The sequence below is a fragment of the Melanotaenia boesemani genome, chromosome 8 (assembly GCF_017639745.1).
Source record: "Melanotaenia boesemani isolate fMelBoe1 chromosome 8, fMelBoe1.pri, whole genome shotgun sequence".
Lineage (NCBI taxonomy): Eukaryota > Metazoa > Chordata > Actinopteri > Atheriniformes > Melanotaeniidae > Melanotaenia > Melanotaenia boesemani.
The window spans coordinates 25,226,161-25,248,857 of NC_055689.1; the positions used below are offsets into that span (position 1 = coordinate 25,226,161).

General features: G+C 39.7%; 1 protein-coding gene across 12 annotated transcripts in view; it reads left to right on the forward strand.

Annotated features, from left to right (window-relative positions):
• Positions 1-1,968: 1,968 nt before the first annotated feature.
• The window catches only part of LOC121644602 (receptor-type tyrosine-protein phosphatase mu-like), a 177,812-nt gene continuing 157,083 nt past the window's right edge, over positions 1,969-22,697 (forward strand). For all 12 annotated transcript variants that reach the window (XM_041992659.1, XM_041992663.1, XM_041992660.1 and 9 more), the window contains exon 1: positions 1,969-2,277. In XM_041992659.1, the coding sequence (XP_041848593.1) occupies positions 2,205-2,277 (73 nt within the window). In that variant the 5' untranslated portion in view covers positions 1,969-2,204. The remainder of the gene's footprint in view (positions 2,278-22,697) is intronic.

A 22,697-nucleotide genomic window follows, 5' to 3' on the forward strand; every position in this document is an offset into this window, starting at 1 on the left:
ATACCCACACTGATTACAAAGCTGTGTAAGAGCAGCTGTGTCACTTTAAAACTATTTAAAACATTTAACTAAAACCAGCAAAGACAACAAAGCAGATGTTGAAACTGAAAATGCTGGCTTGTTTGTATAACACATATATTCCCATCATGAATTTGAAAACATGATTTTAAAAAAGCTGCATAGTTCACATCAGTGCTCAAATGCTTTTTCCCATTTTGTCCCTTTGCTCTCTTTTTCTGTGAGTGCATCTGTCTTTGTGTTCGTGTGTCCACAAGTGTGGTGACCTCTGGGCTTCTGCAGCTGGCACACCTGCACTGTATTATCTGCCACATCAGTGTCTAGATTATCATCAGCAGTGCTTCTCCAAAGCTCTGCCAGACTGTCAGTCACATGCAGATTTAGTCACATTTCCCCTTCTTCCAGTCTTGTGTGGTTGAAAGTGCCACTAGTTTGTGTTCGCTGAGCTCAATCTCAGGGACCAGTTTAGACCCAGTTCTGTCTACCAGCCCACTCATGAATTCCCAGAGTCACTGCTCTGCTTATGGGGTCACTTTTTTTTTATCTCTGCAGTGCATCACCTATTCTTCTAACAACAACTCTGCTCCTCAATAGTTCAGGTCAGCTTTTGTTATATCTCTGTTTTTGTTTAATAATGAGTCAAATATTTTAATTGAAAGATGGGTCTGGACTGCAGGGAGACCATTTTAGGAGCTGGACTATTTCACCTGCAGAGTCATGCTGAATGTGGCTTGTCTTGTTACCATTAGCAAGACCTTCACTGATAAGGATGTCAACTAAATGGCAGCATAAGTTATTCCAAAAACTGTATTATTCATTCAGCAATAACAGCCATACTTCAATAACTCCAGAGAGATTTAACTTTCCCATGCAGTGACTTCCACTTCAGCATTGTGATGTCCCATCCGCCTTGGTTTTCTTCTGGTTTTGTTATCTTGGGTAGATCATAATTGTATGTGCTGCGCCTGAAAGGTGGGATGAGTTAAGCTTACAAAAACCTGCCATAACAGGTCTCTCTCTCTCTCTCTCTTTCTCTCTCTCTCTCTCTCTCTCTCTGGGCATTTGTCTTTCCTCCACATGGTAACCACAACTTCTTAGATTTGTTTAGCATCTTTGTACATTTCCACACACAGAACCATCCTCTCATGGGATTAGGCTGCTGACTTTCCACATTTTCCACAGCCCACTTTAGTTTACTTTACCATTTAAATAAAGGAAGCTGGGTCATTGTATTTCGTAGTGTAGACTGCTCTGTTTCCAATGAGCCGAGCTGATAAGAGAATGGTGTCAGTTTCCACTGCAGTGTTGCACGAGTTCTAAAAGATCCCACATGTTTTATTCTTAGATTGGTTCCATTTAAACTTTAAATAAGTTGACTAATTATGTTTATTATGCTATTATTGAGATATAAAACTATTTGCTCTTGCCATCTCTAAGGCTCAGCCTCTCTTGGATTTTCTTTTTTATATCCAAACTGTTAGAGATGTGTTGGGGTGGGATGTGTTTGGATGGACCAGAAGACAATTTTGATGCTTGATTTTTTATTTGACATTTAACAAAATTGTACAAAAGCTTAAAACCTGTATGTTTGATCATGCAGATTAAAAAAAGAAAAAAGCTGCTGTTTAATCTCAGGATTTACCAATTATTATAAGTTTCTTTAGAGAAGGTGAAGGGATAGAAATGTGGGTTAACACCAGTGTCCATAATCTCTTTTCTTGGTGATCCCAAGCATTAAGAAAATTGAGCCAAACTGCTGCTATTGTACTTTTAACTTTAGACTTAAAAGTATTTCCAAATCTACATCAACAGGGGAGTCACTGTTGTGAGAGAGCAGGAGGAGGGAACACTCTCCCTCACAGGCGGAGTTCACACGCGCCCTCTATCGGCCAGACAGCGCGCAGACAGCCGCTGCTCTCCTGGAGCTGCCGGACCACTCAATCCAGGCGTAATTCAGGAATCAGGACTCACTCACACATTCCTCCTCCAAGAGTGGAGCGAGCCGGCAAGGAGCAGCCGTATCGGGGATAGTCTCTCCCCTCACTCCTAGAAAATACGCCAAGAGACGGAGGACAGAGTGAAGCCTCTTAAGACTTTCCACTGTCAGAAGTACAGTTTGAGAGAAGAAAGAAGAGTTGTCAGTTAACCCCGCGGCTGGGGGTTAACGCTACGACGGAGCTGCCGACATGGATAAAGTTATCAATTGCTTATTTGCCGCGATAACCCTGCTGTTGTCCGTTCGAGGGGAAGTTTTTAAAGGTAAGAATGATTACCTGGATATGTCTCCACATACCGATCACATGTTTAGTTCTTTTCTTGCCATCCTAATGGCACGGGATCAAGAGGAGATGCGCTCCAGCGAGTTGGCGCACAAATTTTGTTTGATAGTTTTTATTTGCCTTTCCAAGCATGTAATAAATCTTTCAGTTGTATATCTTATGCGCAATTAAAGTGTTATGATAAGGTGACATTTTGTTTTAAAAGCAGCTCTAAATATGAGGTAGAATCACATATTACTGGCAATCCACTGATTGTCTCAGCTGAGGGCTACATCTCGGTTTTTGGCTGGAGTTTGTTCTCACCTTTGGTGCCGCTGTGCGCAGCGAGCAGGTGCGCTGCGGAGAGAATTGGCAGCTTTCAGCATCGCTGTTTACAAGACCACAAGTTTCAAGAGTGTTCTGTGTGTCTAACTTTATCTTGGTCTGTCTAATGTGATTAACCTTAAGGGATTCACGCACCAGCAGAGTCACTGCGCTGAGGCAGAAAGCTAAACGAGACCTTCTGTCAAGATTTCACCGAAACTTCATTTGCAATGCCAAACAAAAGACATTACACACATTTATTTCGTCACCGACTCGCAAGGTGTAGGTGACGATAAAAAAAAAAGCCAAACTGATGTGCGTAAAGCTATTTTCCATCCAGTTTTTGGTGCTTTCTGGCTTTTAATTAAAACAATTCAACTTCTCTGAGTATGATCCTTCTGCTTTATATCTACTTTTATCTTGTGTAAATGTTCATTCACACTGCGAATGCTGTGAACTTGATCTTTGCAGGACTGTTCACTTTCAAAAAGCTACCATTAACTAGAAAAGGGGGAAAATCAAAACTTTTTGGCTTGTATGTGTGCAAAAGTGTTTTCATGCATGACCTTTTTTTTTCTTTCGTTTTTGCAAAACACCAGCACTCCAATTTAAATGAATGATCTTATCACATAAAGCTTGTTGAGGTGAAAAAGTTCAAATAATTTCATATTTAATATAAAGACAGCTTCTTGATCAAGTGGGATTTCACACCCCACAATATAAATTAACCAACCTACCGCCTAAAGGGGTCATTGCTGCTGTTATCATAAAGACATTATCAATATAGAAAAAGACACATTAGCCCATATTCATGCCGATCAATGAAAAGTCCAGCTTGATGCTGATCCATACTGCCAGGGCAATTAGCGTTGCATTTGAAAATTTTCACAAGCAAATGCAACAGACTACATTTGTCTCTGAATGTGTATTATTATTATTATTATTATTATTATTATTATTATTATTATTATTATTATTATTATTATTGTGGGTACTGCTTATGAGTGCTTGATGTGTGAACTTGCTGTGTAGTTTCGGTTGGAGTTGGACGCTGTGGGATTCAGCAGACAGTTGATGTATTTTGCAGAGAGCCTGTTGGGGGCAGCATGGTACACATATAATGATACCCAGATGATAAAGTTGAGCCACTCAGAGTGGAAACCTGGGAGTCAGACACATAGATCAGAGTTCACTATTTGTGGTAGTGCTGTTTAAAGAAAAAAAAAAAAAAAATATATATATATATATATATATATGGATGTTCATGTTCACATGATAAAATGTAGTAAAGTCCCATTCCAGGGATGGCAATCATGTCACTGCCAGCGTCTCTGGCTTTTTCTTCTTTGTTTTTTGAAACAAAGCAACTTAAATGATAATTACTGCTTTTAATTATTTTTGCATGGTTTTCTCCAAACTAGAGAAATGACTCCTGTAGAAGAGCTGTTGCATATTCAAAGATTTACTAGAGACCCATTATGCATTTTATGGTAAACAAGCAGATTTCATCAAGCAGTTTCGACACCATGGGTCAATTTTAGTGACTGAGAGCTGTCTTACTCTGAAGCTCAAAGTATTCGCAGTCCATTTTTACATGAGGGTTTATCAGTCTTGCCCGCTGGCAGCCTCAGGAATGGAAGATTTATTGGAGTGGGCTGCTCTGCAGGGCTCCCAGTAGTGCCAAAACCATCGATAAATGTGCTCCTAATTGCATGAGTGTGTGTGTAAATATGTAAACCAGGAAGAAATCAATTGGATGTATTTTACTCTCTCTGGGTTAGGTGACGGATTAGCCACACACGGATGGAGAGGCAGAGGCTAAATATGAGCCTGTACATGCGGCTGAGAGGCATTTGTTATGGAGAGTATGTGATAACAGTACATGTGATAATTAGATCACTGAGGTAACCAGAGCACCAGTGCAGAGTATCAACACCTTGTGACTGTGCAGCCTCAAGTTGATCACAGTTAACAGGCCTTTGGAAAAGTCTTTTAATTTACTTGTTAGAAATAAAACCACCACACTTTATTAGTTCAATCTCCCTTCCTGAGAACTTTTATGTGTCTACATATCTGTTATCAATGGTGTGGTAGAGATGAACTGCCCCCCCACCACCCACCCCCAACAACACCATCACTAGTGTTGCTTTTGTAAAGCTCATAGCAAGAAAAAAAATAAATATTGCCATAAATCACTTGTGTATGGGTAGATCGTTTTTCTACATTATGAGGCCAGCTTTTTTTCTTTCTTTTTATTTTCGTTGTTGTTTTCCAGAAGGCCAGGCCTTTGATATCTACACTCGGTCTCTTGACTGAGCACATTAAATTCCAGGGAGCCGCATGCACTGTTATGTTTACCACCTTTTCCAGCAGCCATAAAACCTGCCTTGTTTTCTGATGGGGCCTGAGCCTCGTGTAGAGAATGATGCCCATGCTCGGCGTGTAGAAGAGCTGTAGTTTGTCACCGCAGAGTGACTGTTCCTGATGGCGTCCCGGTTGACCGATCCTGATTGTCATCCAAGCTGTGACTAAGAAGTAAAACGACACATTGGCTGCCGTAGGAGATAAACAGCACTTCATTTGAAGTCTGGCAATAATTTAGATAATTTTTCACTTGTGAAATGTTTCTTGTACACCCCCCTCCCTCATCTGAACCAGATTTAATAGAGACTTCTCCAAAAGGTGTCCAAAAGGATGGCAGTTTCCTTTGTGTGAGCCAGTGGAGAATGAAATTAAAAATGCATGTGATTTTCTTTTTCTTATATGATGGCTTCAACCAGTGTTTGAGGAGAGTGAAAAAAAAAAGCTCTTTAGTGATTGATGATAGTACAAAGCAGGAAGTGAGGTGTCTGCATTCTTCTGTAACTTTGCTTTTCAGACACTTTTTATTATGATGATAATGAAGGCTGTGGAAACACGTGGCTTTACTGAAGCTCTTCAAACACTGTGTGTATTCCTAGAAAAAGGGGTCTGCTGAGTTTGTCAGCTGAGCTGTCTTGAGACTGGAGACAATCGGAGGTTGTTGGTTACAAAAAAAAAACAAAAAAAAAACAAAAACCAAAAAAAAAAACCCAAAAAAAACAGATTTTGGAGACTTGGAAATGTTGAGTGCTGCTCTGCAGGCTTACAGCATTCATTCAAAGTGAGTAGACTGATAAATTCCACTTTTACTGTTTGTATGAAAAACAAGTCTAGTTTAGTTCAATTCTCCTGATGTTTGAATGAATACTGGTCCACTTGGCAGATAGTGACATCCAGTTGTGTCATTCTTATACATATTTAAATATTCTAATAGTCATCAAATCTGTTTAGAAACACTGGCAAAAATAATAACACCTAACTGGCGCATCAGCAGCAAAGATTAAGATCTAAGGTCTCAGAATTAAAGATCAGATCCGTGTTTTTGGACTTGGAGCAAAACCAGGAGAACACATCAAACAAGAGAGGGATATAAAATGGTTTTTTATTAGATTTATAAGCCTATACCAGAATAAAAAAATAGTTTGCATTCTGAGTAAAGGGCATAGAGTTTGACACATTATTCAACCTTGTTAAAATGGAAAAAGTCAGCCTCTGTTCTCTGGACGTTGCCACAAGGGATTCTAGGAAATGAAGAAAATCAGTTACTGAAGTAGTAAAGTGAGCTAAAAAGAGTAAACAACACTTGATCATGTATCAACTGCAAATTTTTGTTTAGGGCTGGGGGATATGAACCAAATCTTATATCTCGATATTTTTTTACCTGAATCACGATATACGATATATATCTCGATATATATATATTTTTTGTCAAGTAACCAAAGAGACAGTTTTAATTTACAGCCTTCAGTGCTAAAAACACTTTTATTAAGGATCAGCAGCCCATGTGCATTAAAACAGCTGACTGAAATTAAAGTACCTTTATATTAAATTAAATGCTCCTAAAACAAAATAAATTAAAAATACTTTTCAATGACCATAATGAAAATACAGCTGTGCAAAATGCAAAAGAAAAGATGCTTTTAACTGAAAACAAGCTATCTCGATATAAACGATATTCCTTCCTTCGAGGAATATGGCATGGCTCAGCAAGGTAGAGTGGCCGTCTTGTAACCCGAGGGTTGCCGGTTCAATCCTTGGCCAAGTCGAGTTCATGTCGCGATGTCCTTGGGCAAGACACCGAACCCCTACTTGCTCCTGATGGGCCGTGGTTGAGCGCCTTGCATGGCAGTTTCCGCCATCAGTGTGTGAATGTGAATGTGATGTATGATGTAAAGCGTTTTGGGTATTGTTCCAGGTTCCAAAGCGCTATATAAACACAGACCATTTACCATTTATATTGCGTCTGATAAAGTCTCGATATATTTGAAAATCTCGATATATTGCCCAGCCCTAGTTTCATTTAACATCACAAACTGATGAAGCATAGAAGTGAATGAGTAACCAAAGGCTGGACTTCTGCGTTAGGGCAGGCAGCAAGCCGCACAGCTTGCGCTGAGATCGAATCAGATGTGGAAATGTTGCATTGCTGCTGCCCTCTAAACAAACTGGTTGGTTTGGTTAGTTGATTAATTGGATGGTGGAAAGTGCTGTATATATTGGCAAAATAACAGTTTTGTGGAGTCAGCTTCAAAATCCAGTGAGTTAGATCTTATTTTAAAGTCCCAAAGATTATATTTCAAATCTTTATGCAGCTTCAAACAACTGCTTGTTATATGAAGATGCATCAGTCTATTGATGTAACTGAAAAGGTTCACATGCTTAAACCCTTCCATAAGATTTGTAACCAATCCCACGGTGTCAATTACGTGTCACTAAGCTGTTGTTGCAGCAACAAACTCATTGCCAAAGCAATTTTTTTTTTTTTTTTTTTTTTTTTAATTTTGGTTGTCAAATCCCTCCTGGAGAACTGCAGTCATAGCTACAGTTAAAGTGTCCGCTATCTTAATATTTTGATGGTTGTAGAGAGTGTTGTCTTCAATTTCAGGGAGCAAAACACATGGTAATTTGGTTAGATGACTAACTTGGCTGGTCAGGGACATTCCACTGTTGACCATAAAAAGCGCTTTGGGAGTTTTTACTGTGTTTAAGATCATCATCTATTTATATGCTGTTGATTCAAAATGAATATGAGAATAGACCCTTAATTAAATCTGCCAGTAGATTCAACAGGTAAAAGCAGAGCCAACAGGATAGCAAAGATACAGTAACACTACAGGGAAATATAGAAATTGGCCTCTCACAAGCACTTTCAAGTGAGTAAAATGTTGAAAGTTTACCAGTATGGTTCCTCATCTTCATTTCCCAGGAGTGCCACTCCACATTCAATCATTATTCAATCATTAGCCTTTGATTTGCAAGTGATTTTATTTACATTCTTGAGAGGCAGTAATAGTTTGAAGTTTGTTCTCGAGGTGGTTGATGCGGCTATGTTATCTGCAGCGGAATGATAATGCCCTGGGATGTGACTGCTTGAAGGATGCCGGACAAACAGAGATGCTCTAATTATACACAGCTTCTTCTTCAAATGAAGAGGATAAAAGCTAATGAATCGCACACAGGCCAGCGCAGGGGCTGCCTAATGAAGAGAGAGTGAGAAACAGAGTGGGGAGTGTTTGTGTGTGTTTGTCACGCTCCAACAATTCTGTGATCGCATAACCATCTCTTAAAAAAGGTTCCTTGTAGGGAAAAACAACAACTTACTATGCAGTGGAACGTGTTTACAGAAGTCTGCCTTCATTGTAGGTGGCTCGAAGAATCTAGCCACTGTAGAAGTTTTTACTAATTAATGCTCCAAGGGTCTCAATTGTTATTAATGGTGACAAGATGGAGGAGGGGAATGAAGGAGGAGGAGGTGGAGGAGGAGCAGTTTAAATCAGGACATTAGCTTGTCTGCTTAATTGATTGTTGAACATAGTCTCTGCATACCACAGCTCACTTTTGCTCATTTTCTTTAAAGTTTTGAGCATGTCTGTGGGTTTTAGTGACAAATATGACAGACAGCCACACGGGTAGTTTTACTCTCAGATTGAACTAGCCCCCTCAACCCTGCCACATTCATCACCCATCCTCAAAACCCACTGTTCAATCAGCTGGATCCATTCAGCATTGTCGATCATAACCCAGAGGTTATTATGTGAATTGAAATTGATTCTGATAGTGCGCACTTTGATATTTGAATCAGGTGAGCGTTTAGCCTTGCCCTGCTGCATGAAGCTTAATTTCAAGTCCCGTCTCTGCTTTAGCGCCACGATCACGTAGTTGGAAAAAGGTGCAAAGTTTCTTCTATAATTTCATGAATAACTCAAGTTGCCTCCTTCATGGGACAAGTGCACTTGCTAACTCGGAGGAGACTCTGTTTCATGCCAGAAAGCTGTCTGAGTAGGCTGCTGCCAGTGTAGGTGGTGGCAGTGGGAGGAAGAAGAGAGACAGAGAGATAGAGGGGGAAGGAGGGGGGAGCTGCTACTGCTGTTTCACCTTGTCTCCTGTTATTTATTAGGCTTCTGTCAAGGCTCAGGCAGCAGGCAGGTGTACATCCCTCCTCCTCTCCCTGTCCGGGCCTTATGAGTATTACCAGGGGCAAAATTCTCCATTACTGTCAGTCTGAATCTGCTGCCGTCACATTAGCGCACGTCATGCAGTCATTAATGCATTAGGCCTTGTTTGAGCACTGGTTATTTGCATTGGATTTTACACTGTCTATTTGCCCTTGTGCTAAAAGCAGCCTTGGCTGAACCTATTGACTGTTTAACTGTTCAATAATGAAGTGATCCCTGAGGATGAATTAGGCAGCAGTGGTCCTGCTAAACAGTAGCTATTAGGGAAAAAAGGGGATGAAAAAAACCAAAAAAAACCAACCCATTATTGTGTATATTTTTATGCTGCATTAAGGTGAGCATGTAACAGCAAATTTCAACTTTTAGTCTCTTACTAAACAGTATGCTTTCAATGCAGAGGCATCCCTCTGGCATATGATCGCACCACTAACAGCTGTGAACACTATTATCCACCTTATCCTCCACTTCTTCCTCCCAAAGCACAATGTACCTGATTATACTCTTATCGGTCACACTCTGGTGCCTATTTGGAGGCTGTTATCTGTTCGCATTGGAGACTCCTCGGGGAAGCACACAGCCGATAAGAGACTGTTGTTCTGTAAACAGCCCTCTGACCTCCTCAGGCTGGGCCTGGCTCCTTTTCAAATGGGTGTCTTTTGTATTGGCCCTGAGCTCCAACCACCGCGTGACTGATTCCCCAGGGGGAGGTTTAATGGCATTATTGTACGCTCCGCACTGCGCACGGTGGTCACTCTGGAGCTGTAAGAACCACAGGAGGGTTGGGTGTCTGTGCCTTCAAAAGAGCAGAGGAAACGATGCAGGAGAACAGATGTAGTCTTGTCTCTTGCTCAAATATTCAGAAAATTATGAGGGAGATTATGCGAACGACCCGGCTTGTGCCCTTGAAATGATCTCAAAATGGCTTGTGGGAATGGAATTATCAGATAGTGCAGCAGTGTTTTTCGCCACTGTCAATCACAATTTAAGTTTTTAACTGAGGGGCAAACCTCCTATCACCAGAAAAAATTATATTCTCACTTGTGCTTGTCCTTGTGACAGTCTGTTAACTCACTGAAATCTGACATGAGTCAAGTGCATTAATAGCTCTTCTGGGGACAACTTGGCTAACTGCAGTCCTTTCCACTATCGCAGGCGTGCAGCACAGCTCATGCAGCTCACTTTCTGACACATTCCTTGTTAAACTTGCTAAAATGCCTGAGCAAACAATGCACTGAAAACCGGTAGCTATGGGCTGTCCTACAGAAAATGGTAGTACTTAGTCATTTTGCTGTTAAACACTGCTTCATTGAAACTACTACTGAGACACACAGCTGCAGGGCTCATGTTAAAGATGGAGCAAACACAAAACAATAACTGGAAAAGATGATGCTTGGCTTGAAGCTTGACTCCCACCCTGTAATCAGAGTTTGCCACGCTAAAGAAATTACAGGGCACAGGAGTCATTAGAAGTGTGAGTGAAGCTTTGCATTGCAAACGGAAACACAGTTGAAAAACACATGTTTTTGGAATAATGCACATCTGAATAAACAAACCGGGGAAAATCTGACAGGTTGATTGTAATGATAGTACACTGCTGGCCGGGAGGATAAATTCAGCTGAATGTGATATTTCAGACACTAACTGGTATCTGAGCAGCAAAATACAAAGTAATTAATGTGAAAAGCTTCAAGCATCAGTTGGTTTCAGCAACATTATCATTAATACAATTGCCTTAGCGACACTTAGGACAAATAGCACTACATTTAAATAAGTTAAAATACTATTTGTTTAGAATTTTAAAAAATCATCAGATTACAATAAAATAATAATTCTTTGAAGTAATATTTGAATTTTTAGTTTTCAGCACGTTATAGCCTCAAGGGCTACAGCTAAAGACAAGCTATGTGTATATTTTTCTGTAGTGTAACATTGCCCAGTGCTAAAACTATGGTTTGACAAAAATGCAAACATATCTTTTCCCTGCTCTACTAAGTCTTTGAGAGACTCCCAAGGCTAACTGAGGATTTCCCTCCTGCAGTTCTTACATCTCTAAATGGGGCATTAATCATAAGAGGAGCCCAGCTAAAGGTGGCCCATGGAGATTTAAGTTAGAGATTTAAGTGTGAAGGAATAAAAAGACGTGAGCTTGTTCTGTCACCACATCGGCTTGCTTTTCTTTTTCTTTTTTTACATACCATAAAAGAGCATTGGCCGTTTTGTAAATGGTTACAGCTGTTCACTTTGGAAGGGAAAACAACAACAACAACAAAAAACAATTGCATGACTGGGCTTCTTTGAATTTCAAAAAATGGTATCAACTCCAACTATTAAACATGGATATTTGTTTAAAATATGCTAAAGTCATGTGTCCCTCTTAATGTTTTATTTTCCTACACATTGTGAAAATGGGAGAAAACTTGGGATTACAGCTACATGTCCTTTTACAATGTAAATTCATGTGGGATGATTGACAACATATCTCATGCCATAATGTGTAACACATGCAGCACAAAACAGTGCAACAACGGGTATTAAAAAAAAAAAGAAAGAAAAGAAAAAAAAGATAGACACAGTTTGCCTGACAAGTTTGCCTAAATGTAGAGATGTAACAAATACCTCATACACACTTGCAAGTCATTGAGAAGGTGGATCTTGGATTACTCTACCAACTCCTGTGAAGAGATGTGATCCATCCATCCATACAAGTCCTCTCTGTCTTGTGGATGATGCACTATTAGGGATTAGGGGTGTAACGATACATCTATACATAAATTTAAAGACCAACCATGCAGTAGCATTGATCCAAGTTCACCTTTGTTTTGTTCTAAAACCAAAATTTTCACTCCGGTCAGGTCCAGCAATATTATTTAAATTCTATAATTCAAAATAAATAAATACATAAATAAAAAATGTAAATAAAAATCAGTTTGTCAAGTGGGGCCTTCAGAAGCACTGCTCGTTGAGAAGAGTAAACTATCGTCAGTTTCCAAAAGTCTCCAACAACACCAGAAAAAGTCACTAGATTTGTCGCTAGTCACTTCTTTGAAATAGTCACCAGGTGGGGCGGCAAAGTAGTTAAATTGGCAACGCTCATTTATGGTGCATTCCAATTGTCTCGGAATTCCGAGCGGCCGAGAATATGTGACATCTATTATGAGGTAGTTGGTGTTCCAGCTGCACCAAAAACCGATGCCTCCAAAAAGGCTAATTTGTCATCTACAAATTCCATATAAAAAACTAGAAAATCACAAACTTATTGTAAAAATGTACATCATGGGAACACCTGCCAATTTAGGTGATGATGATCAATAAACTACACATACTGATGCAATTTTTCCCAAGAAAACCTACTGTAACAATATAATTATGTATAACAACAACTCATTGCTGTTTACGCTTGAAACTTAATGGACTCAAAATATATTGTAAGGAATTTTAATAAAGACAACAATGGACTACGAGTGGTACTGGGCGCAACCATCTTTAAATCATACCTTGGGGTCCTCTGAAACTTACGCGTTCAGAAAAATGAGTTCACTTTGCAATTTCTGGCAAAAATTCCTTGGAATTCCGAGTTCTGAGGACATCTGAAATGCATGATTAGCCGAGCTCTGAGGTGTCCATCAATTTAATTGGTTTACTGGAAACCGTTCACTGATAAACGTTCCGTGTTGTGTTTGCCATTTTGCAAATTGGTGAAGAGGAACAGCTCCAGATGTGGCATCCAGCCCACTCAAGTTTTCTAGCACAATGAGTAAATGAATTAAATATCATTATGATAAAAAACATCTTCTACAGTACTCACTAAAATAACCTAGTGGTATGCTTACTTCACAGAGCTTTAAAATAACTTTAGTAGACTGAATGCTACTGCACACAAAGTATTGCTCTGAGATAAAACAGTGGGGAAAAGTTTATTGAATATATGAATGTGAGCAGAATTCAGTGTTGATAGTCAATTTTCTGTATAGCGCCTGCAACTCCACTGGGCAGTCCAGCATGGCTGGTCTCTGGAGCAGTTCCACATCCTCATTTAGGTGTCAGGAAAGTGCATCAGCATCAAACAGTGGCCTGGTAAGGCCGAGGGGCACAGTCTGAGTTCAGAGAATGAATAATTCACTCCCATGAGGCCACACTTCATGCTGTGAGACTAATATTCAGCAGCACCTGTGTATCTGAAAATCTTCCCTTCAACCTACCAGGTTCCTTTGGGGAAAACCTCACCCCAGCATCACCCCAGCTGTGCTTCCTCCAAACCATCAGTCTAGCATTGCCATGGCTAAAAATGTACAGAGGGAATACATATCAGTGGTTATTAAATTGTGTTGTTATTGGACTCTGAAATGCAGAAAATATATTGAGAGGAAGTATCAAAAGTTAGCATTAAATGTCAGATATTCTATAATTATGTTGCTCCTGATTTATTCAACAGTTTTAGAAAGGTCTATTTAACAGCTAAATCAAAAACAGTGCTATGGAAGTTATGAGCATTTATTTCTAAAGGCTTAAACAGACTTCAGGACTTTTGGATCAACGTGTTATATAGCTCTTTTTGTGCAACATTTTGCATTTCTCATTAAATCCAAAATGTATAGTGACACTGGTGGTGTATATGTCAGGTTTTACAGTGGATCACTAAAGCTGCTTTAATTTAATCTAAGATCAACTTGTTGAATTTTCTCTTCCTATATTCCCACTTCTCATCATTAGGCCTTCGTTTTCTATAACTGTCTAAACAAAAGACCATCTAATGTTGATTCTTCGGAGTCTGCATGTGTGTGGGCATTTGTGCTTATGAAGACAGTGTGTGAGACTTGAGGATGGACTTGGTTGTTGTACGTACCTAGTATGTGTGCTGTGTTTTTTTTCCCCCTTGTCTCTGTGAGTCAGGTAGCAGACCCATTTCGGGCTTATTATCAGTGATGTTACAGACAGCAGCACCAAAGCCTTAATGAAACCTAGGCCTTGGCTAATTTGTGACACTGTGGAGCAAGGAAATGAGAGGGGCAGTAACCAAGGTGCCATACCACTGAATCAAGCCTGTCATGTTCATTTGTAGAAGACACATAGTGACAGAACACCTACATCCTTCTGATCAATCTTTGTCTTTTTGCTGACACTTTCAAAGAGCCAGGTTTCGTCTGGGATGAATTCCTTGTCAGCGTGATGCTTGGTTTTGTCCCCCAAGTTAACAAATATAATCAAAAGGAGACTTTAATGTTTGGAGAACATGCTTAATTTTTCCTTTTTTGTAAAAATTTACGCTCAAAGGCAATGTTTACCTTTTTACTGTACAAGTGTTGATTGATATTAGCAATGTGAGATAAATTATGCTTAATTTTGGCAAACTTTAAAGACATAATATATATGAGAGTTATTTATCTGGTCAGTAAAGGTTTTTTTCTGTCTTTAGATCTCAAATGTATATTTAATTTGTGCACAAGAGATACACCAAAGCAGTGGTGGGGCCAAATGTAGCCATATATATATATATATATATATATATATATATATATATATATATATATATATATATATATATATATATATATATATATATATAAAGGAGCAGTTTTGAAGTTGAAAATAAAATGCAGTTTGGATGATTTATTATTACTTTTATTTATGAGTCAAATAATGCAGCTATGATCTTGAATTGAAGAAGCCTTTCTGCTAATGCATTTCAATTTTCAAATTTGGCATTTCAAATTGAATTTTGGTACCTATTTGCTGGGGGATGTTTTTAAAATTAAATCTTAAATGTCCCTTTCTTTTCCATTTTAATTAAGTTACAAAATGAGCAGTCTTGGAGAAGAAAATGAAAATGCAGTTTGTATTATTTATTATTCATTTAATTAATGAGTCATAAAATGCAGCTACATTCTGAAAATGAAAAGGATTTCTGTTAATCCATTTTAAACTGAAATAAGGTACAAAAACGCTTACATACTAGTGTCTTTTATTGTTCAGCAAGTAGATGAGAAAATGGGGCAGGGAGACCTCAGGATTGGACCTGGAGCGGCTTTTTTGCCAAGTGAAATAAAGACTGTGCACACAGCAACAGCAAATGTTATTTTCCTCGTCTTTTTGCTCCTGAAGTGCAACATTTCGTTGGCGGTGTAGCAACCATGCTGCTCTGTTTGTTGCCTCCAGTATCAGGGACAACTCCAACAGAAACGGCTGCTAAACTCTCCTGCTTCCAGCTCCAAACTGAGCTCAGGAAGTGGAGGAGAGGTGATTACTCCTGGTTGAAGCTGCTTCATGTTTAGCTCCCTTCACTTTACCGTTCTTAAAGGGGCCACGCTGTTCTTTTAACACAACGCTGTAAACATTACCATGTCTCTGCACACGGACACATAACTCCTGCATCAGCGTAATCTGGCTAGCCAGATACGATCGGCGACAGGCCAGTTTTGGCCCATGGGCCGCAAGTTGCCGACTAATGCACCAGAGGCACTAGAGGTATATTGGTTTCCGTCAAAGTTCAACAAAGTTATGTACAGCTGTATATTCTTGTCAATGCTCACTGTTTTGTAGCACTTGCAATTAACCACCACTTGAGGCCAAAGTCCATTAAAGATTATCATAAACAATAGATTATGAATAAAGGATTGGTGAGGTACTGTAAGTTAAACATGAAGCTAATGCAGCAGTGGCATAATGTGCAGTACCACTGATGACCACTAGAAGCTAGCCCCAAAACACCTCTGTTTCCAATAGACTCCTGTTCCATTAAGACATGAAAAAGTTAGCACCCTGTAAGTTTCCAGCTATCACTCTGCAGTTGCACCTTCTTGTAAAATAAAAAAAAGCTTCTTCTGAAACTGAACAGTTGCACTTAAGTTAGCATACATGACTTAAAAAAAATAAACAGTTTTAAATCTTTTTAGAAACAATGACCAATAATTTTTATTATGACAAATGAGCTACAGATGAAACAGTGTTCTGTCTATTACAATAACATGAGCAGTACAGGATTTCCACACAGATAATTCAAAAGGAAAGTTAAACTAATCTAAACTAATGTGCACTGTTGGACACAACATATGTTCCTGTTGTGTTTTGGCTTGGCCAACCCTTCAGGCTTGGACTGGATGTCAGACGTTGTCAGTAGTTCTTCCTGCCTTGTTTTTGGCTCGCTGTTTGACCCTTCTGCCCTAAGACTGTATCTGCTTTACAGAAAGCCAGTTTAGCTCCCTAATGTCCATAAGAGTTTGAGGGCTCCTTCCAGGGTGTCAAAGCTGACCTTTCTGTGCTGGTATGAGGAATACTGTTCAGCCGTCCTCTGTCTGCATTGCCCCCAGCTGAGTTTATGCTCAGAAGGACCACAGGGGCCAATTGTGTTATGTTAGGGTGAAAGGAAAGGAGATACAGTATTTGTTATTTTATTTAGGTTGCGTTATACTGATAGTTGCTACTTGCTTATTTATTTTTTCACACCAAAAATGATCTGCTATTTAAATTCAGAATTATTTTAGCAGTTTAAAAGTTCATTGTGAAAAATTACCTGCTCTAACATACAGCCAAGTGTTCATTAAGTTAAAGAACTGTGTATGGAAGCAATTTCATTTCAGCTTAGCAATGATTAATCCTGAAACTAAAAGGTGTTGAAATCCTTCTCTATACTCCATCCTCATTGCTCCACTTCTGAGGCTAAGCTTATTTATCTTAACAGATTGCGATGAAAGCTTGGGGTGGGTTGACCATGTTGTTTTAGAGCCTGCATGTAATGACCTGATCAAACATCCTCTGTGCTCATGGGCTGACAAGCATCACAACAAATCAGATTTGCTTCCACTTCACTTCTCGATTTCTGACTGAACTGACAGATCTAGCCCGAGTCTGTGATCTGGCTGTCCTCGATGACACGGGGAGATCAAAGACAGCAAAAACATTTACATAAAAGATTATGTATGAGCTGTAATTAGCGTCTCCTGTAGCAGTGACAACAGAAAAAAATGTTATTTTGGGCGAAAGATGAAAAGAAGGTGGTTTAGATTTATAATAACCAGGTCTTAGCTTTAGAGTCACATTTTTAATTGGGGAAATCCCCAAAGATTGTCCACCTGACTGAAAAAAAGATAGATTAGGATTAGTTGTATTAATTTTTGTTAATGCATTCCTGCACATTAATTTTCTTCAAGATAATTAAAGTGTTTTACTTTCATGACTGGCCTCATAATTTCATATGCCCAAGTGTACTGCTGCAACTCTGGAAATTCGTATCTTTTAATCACACCCCCCCAACCCCCTCCCAACTCCATCATGTGAAATTAGGTTATTTCATCCTCTAGATTCAATTCAAAATCATGTGTGTTTGTCATATTGTGTCAGAGCGCATTTTTCCTTTAGGCAAAAAGGTTTTTTCTGCTCTCTGGTACAATGTGTTACCGTATTTATTACAAGTGGAATTTTTTTTTTTCTGCAGATGTGTCAATTGGTAAGGCTGTAAGAAAAATCGTTTTAATGTCTGTGCTACAGCATGTCATTAGAGGCAATTTCCCCACCACAAAGAGGGTCAGCAGTGGAGGTCGCATTGTTTTGTGCGCTCATTGGGCTATTATCTAGAACTGTGCAAAAAGACAGTTTTTGAAATTCGGTTTGAAATCGTCATAAGTAGCTTGACGAGGTGGAAGTTCATCTCACGCACTTGTAAAAGGGGCCTATTTTCAGAAATTAAATAGGACGCCCTCAGATATGAGCTCCTTATCTCGTACTAATACACCAGCACTCACGCTGTGGAGCTCTTGGATTGACGAGGCATCAAGGCTTAGCCTCCGGTAGGAGGAGCTGACATTTACTCTAGGAATGCACCTTTGCTCCCTGCCTCTGGATTTATGATATCACTCTGATCTTTTCCTTGCAATTTTTCATCACTTTACCAACATGTGACTTCCTGCCATGGCTTGTAAGCTTCGCCTTCAAAGTAACCCAAGTTGTCTGATTACTTTGGTTTTAAACAATGGCTTTTAAAAACAAAACCAAACAAAACAGCAAAAATAGTATTTTAGATGTTAGTATTAGGCCTGCATTGAGTGATGGCATTGGACTGGATGCCAGGCGAGCCATTGGCTGCAACGGTAGAACATTTAAACCCTTTGCTTAATTAATGTTTCACCCGAGTTGCTCCAATTCTGTCAATCCCTAATTCCAGAAGGAATATTATCCTTTGCCCGTTAATAAGTTTTTAAACATCTTTTCAATTTACTTGGGAATATGTTGAGATTTGCTTAACATGTTTAGTGTATCTGTTTTATTACTCTCATAGGGAGCAGTCTGCTTCAGGCTTGGATGTCTTTTTTTATGTTCAGGAAATATTTCTGAGTTATGTTGTCCTTTTTCATTTATTTCATTGAATCTTACACATCAAAGATCCTTGTCCTTGGATATAAGTGATCTCCAAAATAGAGGACATAACTAAAACCTGCTTTAGATTGATAAAAACTTAACATCACATTTGCTGCAAGGCATAGCCGATCGCCTGAACTATCCTTGGGCTGTCTTAATTTCTTGAAATGAATGTCTTGTAAAATTGCTCACAGTTTGGGTTTGAAGACAGGCTGAATTCCACCCCAGTGGGTAAGCATGATACTAATGTTCCCTAATATCTGGTAAAACATAGTGTGATACTCAGGATCAGTAGGAATGAGGTAAACACTTGAAATGCAGATAATTCCTCTGAACATGAACGCTCTATTAGACAGATCACATCTTGTTGTTGCTCTCTGTGGTCTCTGAGCAGAGCAAGTGCTCTTTTTGGTGGCAATAAAACAGTGAAAAAGTAACAAGAGATCTCTTGAACAGTACCAAGCAAAGCAAAGAAGCAATAATAATCCCATATTTTGTACTTCCAGCACACCTGTTCACTCTTTGATTCCATTCTTCAGTTATTAAATTGTTCAGGCAGTCGCTAAAGACCAACATATCATGTACAAGAAGCTTCACAACAGCTGTTGTATCTCAGTAAGTCTTGTTTGAGGTGTTTGTTTGGCCGAAACAGCAACTCATAGTGGATAAATTTCAAGGCCTCCCCCTTTAAAAAAATCCCCAAATAATTCCATTCAAAAGTTGTGTGTTTCAGAAGCATCCAGAAGTTTGAGCCAGCTATAGCTTAGATTTGTAAACCTTTTTGACAAACTTAGTCCAACCCTTGATATCAACATGGCAGAGGAAACCAGCTGTCGCCCTTCCGTGCTCCCTGAATGTTTTTCCTCGCACTGATGTTGCTGATGCCTAAGGACATAACGTAGGCCTCTGGAGTAAAGGTATCTCCGGTGCAGAGACAGATCATCGGAGACAGGGAACACTTGGGAAGACGGATACCTCAGCCAGGCGCCGGCTGCCATTTAACAGTCTCACCCTGCTTTGAACTGACATTTCTCTTTTACCATTTCTCGTGCGAGTCATCGCCCCCACTCTGCTGCTGTCATCGTAAACTTGTATACAGGGAAAAAAAAAAATGTGGGCAGACTGGAAGTGATAACAGGGAGGGAAAGCTTATTCCAAATCATAAACAGAACCTGCAGCCTCACAGTGTGTGTAGCATGTCTTTGAATTGTCCTTCTTCTGCAGACAGCCAGAATTGGGATTCTGCAGAAAGTGTGATGCAGCCATACTCCCAAGGGAGAGCGGTGGGCTTTATGAGCTCCCTGCAGCCAGGCCAGGTGCTTCTCTTGCAGTCATGGGGGCAGCGCAGATCTGGGGTACCATGGGAGTGAGGATTGACACAATAACATAGCATACCGGTTCCCTGCGCCATCATGCATCGTGACCACACAGCTTAATCCTCTCTCCATGAGGGCAGAGCTGAAACACTCATTCCTCTCCTCGCTCAGTTCTCTGTCGAAACAAGGGGGTTTTGTCAGCCATGAGGGGTGTTGCATCCCTCCCAGTCCCTGCCAGCGGAAGCACCACAACTGCTTGCCAATGCCTTAGGAAAAAAAAAAAAAGAATACCCAATATGCATATTATTCTAATACTAGCCGTCAGTGCCTGGAATTACTCGGCATGATAGCATAATGAATGCAGTGCCTTGTAGGTTTCTACATAAAGCTGTTTTGCCACTTCGATGAATAATTCATACCAACCCAGAGGCAATGAATCAACCAGGCAAGAACTAAGAAAATTAGCTTCTAATTAGTGTTTATTTATGGCAGTAGTGTGTTTTGCTCTTAATCCTGATGTCAAAAAAGTAAAGTTTTGGTGACCTCTTAGACCTTGGTTATACAAATGAGCAGAAGGGAAATGAACAAAAAGAAGGCTTGACTGTTTTGTGAATCAGATGACCCCTCCATGTCTCTGCTGCCCCCTTCCCCACCCTCTGTTGGATTATTGGACTGTCTGACTCCTGTCTCAGCCAGCCTCCAGATATACTGTATCAGAGTCAACCTCTCAAAGCAGATTGATTTCATCTCACGACACATGATGTGTAAGGGACTTTGTTGACTGAAGGGATGTGATGTGAGGTTTTGATGCTGCCACCAGTGAGCTAAACCTCTGTCTCCTTGGAGCATTCAGCCCCCACCATTGCCATCTCCTCCTCCACCACCACCACCACCCCTGAGCTGTTCTTCGCCCAGCGCACTGGCAGCCTGCCCAGATACATTGGTAGTCGTTAGTTGTCACTGGAACGATGTGACACATCGCTCTGATTCGCAGGGACTCTTGTTGAAAGTGATCGCTCCTGCCAAGGAGAAGCCCTCACCATGGATAAATGGACACTGAACAGCATGTGAACAGAGAGATAAAAATGGCAGAGGAAAAATAAACTAGTCAGTCTCTGAGACTAGCCTGGTTTTTCCTGTACCAGAAGCTTTGGAGCTGGTGAGCTTTTGCAGAGATGGATGGAAAGTTTCTGGATCCTCTGCTCGTGTTACTGATTTTTCCATTTATCTCTCATCATGTTAAAAAAAAAAGCAGAATGCAATCTCAAGGTCAGTCAGTGGAGAAGATTTCTCCAGTCAATTCAGTCAAAGACAGACATGAATGTAGGATGAGTTTTATATGAATCAGACAAGCTGCCGACAGGAGGATAGAGAGGGTGTGTGTGTGTGTGTGGGGGGGGGGGGGGGACTTGTCAAAGATTCATGAGGATAACTCCATGGCGGCTGCTTTCTGCTTTTCTTCCTTTTGTTAAGCTATGATTGAGAGGAAATATGCTGCTGTGGACGTCTCGTCTAAAGCGCTTTTTATGAGTTCCAAAAGTGGAGTTTTAGAGCTGCAGTAAGTCAGACATTGTGTTACCCAGAAGATAAGGAAGGCCAGGTAACAGACAATGTCTCAGCTTCCTCTGACTTGTGGGGTGAGTTCTGCTCATGTGTAGTTTTTAAAAGAGCAGGTTCAGAGGAAGTGAGACTAATTGAAAGACTCCCAAGCACAGTTTAAAAATAATGCAGTGGAAAAAAATATACAACTGTTTCACTTTGTCCTTTTATCTACACATTTTGTACCTGTGTCTTACTGAGGACTAACATTGATATAGAATGAATGTTGTTGTGGATCAGCTTCTGGCTTTAAGAGGTTTTATGTTCTCTTTTGTGCTGTATTTAGGGCTGTGCTGTAAATGGAGCTGGTGTGTCATTATGCTGCATAATAACACGTTACCTATCATTGTCTCTCTCCTGTCTTGTAGGTGGTTTTGTTGACATGATTCTGAAGTTTTTGGTTTGGTTTATGAAATGCCTCCAAAACAAGACATTCCCTAGTGGGAAACACACTTTGTTTTGTTGAACTAGCTAACACTTTCATGCAAAGTCTAACTACATTTGTAACCCTGTTAATAATAAGCACTGTCTCAATTCCATAATACACACACACACACACACACACACACACACACACACATATATATATATATATATATATATATATATATATCTTTTAAACTATGTATGCATTATTTTGTCTTCAGCATAAAGAGTCACATAGGCATTATTTGAGAGTTGAGTTCTGATCATGTGTCATGTGTAGTTTTTACAAGTTTTGACTATAAACAAGAGTCAAACAAGGATGACTTCATGATTTAAATTTGGAAGCCATCATTATGTGAATCTTAACAGGGTCAGATTGCTGTTTAATACAGAAGTCTTTTCTGATATATTTCTCAATATATCCTCTTTGACTGCATGCAGTTTGTGTATTTTTGGCTTATTTAAGCAGCACTATGGACTTTGGCAGATTTGTCCACTTTTGGCATCCCATTATATTCTCATATATTGTCTATTTCACAGATCACAAATGAGCAGGCCTTCCTATAATTTAACTTTAAGTCACACTTTGGAACATGCATCTAATAAAGTTTGCAATGGCATCATGTTTGATGGATGCACACCATGTGATGAAAACACCTGCTGAATTGTAATAGGCTGTGAGGTGAGTCGAGCAAGCATTACATTACTGCAAATGACTGCTCCATTTACTATGGTGTGCGTTAATAAGTTTTTGCTACTCATTCTTAGAGCTGCAGTTCATTTGTGTCAGGTGTGCTGCTCCTGCTTTGTAGGCGTAAGGAAAGAAGTTGTTATGACAATGTTTAAAAAGTTCTGCTTTCAGATTATTTATA